The sequence below is a fragment of the Marmota marmota genome, unplaced genomic scaffold, assembly GCF_001458135.2.
Source record: "Marmota marmota marmota unplaced genomic scaffold, marMar, whole genome shotgun sequence".
Classification (NCBI taxonomy): Eukaryota; Metazoa; Chordata; class Mammalia; order Rodentia; family Sciuridae; genus Marmota; species Marmota marmota.
Genome location: NW_025999932.1, coordinates 40,152,110 through 40,155,479, shown reverse-complemented (window position 1 = coordinate 40,155,479; position 3,370 = coordinate 40,152,110). Strand labels below are relative to the sequence as shown.

At 40.7% G+C, this 3,370-nt stretch overlaps 1 protein-coding gene across 1 annotated transcript in view; it reads right to left on the bottom strand.

The window, feature by feature from the left end:
• Positions 1 to 3,370, bottom strand: part of Rubcnl (rubicon like autophagy enhancer) — a 26,982-nt gene that overhangs the window by 19,729 nt on the left and 3,883 nt on the right. The window contains exons 3-4 of the mRNA XM_048800553.1: positions 2,165 to 2,247; positions 1,265 to 1,535 (exon numbers count right to left, since the gene is read on the bottom strand). Of these exons, the coding sequence (XP_048656510.1) occupies positions 1,265 to 1,535; positions 2,165 to 2,247 (354 nt within the window). The remainder of the gene's footprint in view (positions 1 to 1,264; positions 1,536 to 2,164; positions 2,248 to 3,370) is intronic.

Here is a 3,370-nt window from a genome sequence, read left to right as displayed (position 1 = left end):
AAAAAAAAAAAAAAAAAAAAAAGTGCAACCTGTAACACCCAATTTAACAGAAACTAGAAAATGAAAGGGCTAAGAGAAGAGATTACTTTAATATTTTGTTAAATTCAATTCTAGGAACAAAAAATAAAGGAAGCTACTTTTTTTATTCTTGCATTCAGTACAATTAAGTGAAATAGACTGATAGGAATGTGGGGGTTCCTAATGGTAATCTGCCTACTTTTGAGTATGTTTGAAATGTTCCTTAATATAAGGTTTTAAAAAAATGAAAGAGGATTAAAAACTGTCAGTTTCACAGTAAGGCAAACAAATTAGGAGAGGAGTCTGAGGCAGGAGTATTACAAGTTCAAAGCCAGCCTCAGCAATTTAGCGGGACCCTAAGCAACTCAGTGAGACCCTGTCTCAAAATAAAATATAAAAAAAGGGCTGGGGATGTGGCTTGGTGGTTAAGCACCCTTGGGGTGAATCCCCAGTATCCAAAACAACAACCACCACAACAACAAAATCTGCCAGGAAGCAAACATAGGGGAAAAAAATTGGACTGAAGAAGGCAGAATTCAAATTTAGGAAATGCTATGAAAGTAGCAAATGCTCACATCAGCTGCCAGCTTTGGTGTCCTCTCCTCCTGGGAGAACCCCTGGCCCCAACACGAGGCAAATGCTCCTACTTGGAGGCCCACTGTGCCGAGTCCTCCCTTCTGCCGCAGCATGTGAGCTCCCGCAGGGAAACACAGCACCCTGTGTACAGCTCACCCTCAGCACCCGCCAAGCACATCACAAGCTCACTGTTTGCTCAATGAAGGACAGAGAAATACTTGGAAAAGGGACAAGTATATAGAAAAGGCTAGGACATCTTTTTGTGTGTATGTGTGTGTGGAAAAAAAGAAGATGACAACTACAAAGGGCATCAGCCACTGGGAAAAAAAAAATGTAGAAAGAAGTCCGAGAAAAAAACAAAATAGGGCTGAGGATATAGCTCAGTTGGTAGAGTGCTTGCCTTGCATGCAGAAGGCCCTGGGTTCAATCCCCAGTACAAAAAAAACAGAAAAAAAATAGGATCTGAAAATTGGATGGAGCAGAATAACCAATCCCAAGGCAAAATGGCAATGATGTAAGGCTTACATAGTTTACTCAAGAAATTTTGGACTAAAGGTCAAGAACTATGTAATGTTTTGAACAACCAACAATAAAAATTAAAAAAAAAACTAAGAACTCAGGAGTTCCAAAAAAAAAAAAAAAAATGTTGAGAAGAGAAGGTTTCAGAAGAGAAGGGAGAAGAAGTGTATGGAGAACACAGTATCAAGGTTCTCACATCTGCCCAACTTGCCTTCATAGCCACTGTCAGAGGAAGTGGAAGACCCAGATTCTTGCTTTGGGTTGGTATAAATGGTCATTTCAGAGTCGACTTGGTCACTCCCAAGGGACCCACTGGCTTCTTGTATGCTCCAGCTCTCTGCCTGCTGTTGACTCACAATGTCACACTTCATTTTCTCCATAGCTGATATAATCACATCGGCAACATGAAAGTAGGCATTCTCCTGCAGAGATAAAAAAATCAATGAAAACATTCACAAGAAAAATCAACATTTTTTAATGGAGGATATATTAGATTTGAAAAATCAAAAAGCTGCATTGAAGCAAAGTTAATGTAGATAGTGTTATTTAACTAGGTGTTTTATAGGTCATCTATGGCTTATAAACCATCATCTAGAGACATACATTTACTCCACCATAGTCAACAGATGACCCAAGTTGAACTTGTTCTGATACAAAACCCTATTGTTGGTAGTGTCCCCACAACTGACATTATTCATCAAGCATGGGAATTTTCCCAACTGAGCAGACCCTGCCTCTATACCTCTGCTGAGCACTCCTGGCATCCTCTACCTATCAAACACTGAAATGAAACCTATTTGCTATGCCTCATCCATGTAGAGTTTCCAGATTTAAATCAGAACAGCACTACTTAATGGACTAAGACTCTGGGTGGTCAGGAAGAAGCAGAAGGAGTGGGGCTGCAGCTCAGCGGTAGAGCGCTTGCCTAGGCACTAGTTTCGATCCACAGCACCACATAAAAATAAACAAAATAAAGGTATGCTGTCCATCTACAACTACAAACGTCAATAAATAAATAAGTAAATAAACAGGAGAAGAAGAAAGCATTCACCTTTTCTATGTCAACAGGTAATACAAATGCCTCTGGGAAGACGGAATTCAAAGAAATGGCTCTTCTCCTTATTTGAACAGCACCTGCAATATAGCAAGCCATTAAAAAAGGAGAAAACAAAGTTCAAAGATTATCTAAGAAAACAAAACAATCCTAGGGTTTATTTTTTAAGTACTGCAGATAGATAGATAAAATATAACCTAGTACAATTGTAAAATAAATGGGGACGGCAGCATAAGAACTCTTCTGATGGTAGGACTTGCAGATATTGCCTTAATGGGAGGCGACTGGAGTAACTGGTAGAATCCTCAGAGACAGCACAGGAGAATGCCTGGAGTGGAGAACAATGAGACAAAGAGGGTAGAAAGAGGAGAGGAGACACGAGTTGGAGAAAGTGAGGAGAAACACTCCAGAAGCAGGCTATGAGAATTATGGGTTCACATCTTTGACTTATTGCAATTGACCCTAAACTTCCTGTTACATACACAAAATCATCTGAAAAAGATCAGCATTGCTTCTCTAAAATAGTCTTCCTCCAGGTAAAACCAAGAAGAAAGTGCAGAAGTTACCTTCTGCTGAATCATCCGTCCCTGCACCCTTAGCCACTCCATTCCTGGCAATGACCACCTCAAACAAGCATCATTTCTGTCATGTACTTTCTTCCTGCATCATTGAAAGCAAACATTTCTGTGAGAGCCACAAGTGTTGAGTGTCCCAGCCAACCTGCTAAATTAGAATAAAAGGCTGCAAATATCCTGCTAATTATGCACTTCCACAGATGACAAACAGAGGCAAGCAGGAACACTCAAATGCCTTTCTTCATGTTCAAGCAAGAGGCCAGTGCATGGGTGGGGCCTTTGGGCTTTGGAAGGCCATCTGGGGCTGGTGAACTTTTTCAGTGAGGGACTAGGTAAATGAATGTATAGGGTTTGAGAGCCATAAGATATCTGTGGCACTGTAATAAGAAAGCAGCTATTGACAAAACAACTTTTTTTTTTTTTTAAATAAAAACAGGAAGCTAACAGGGCACGGCTGTGCACAGGTATAATCCCAGTGACTTGGGAGGGTGAGTGAGGAGTATCACAAGTTCAAGGCCAGCCTCAGCAAATAAGTGAGGCTCTAAACAACTTTGCAAGACCCTGTCCAAAATAGAAACTAAAAGGGGCTGCAAATATAGCTCAGTGGTTGAGTGCACCTGGGGGGGGG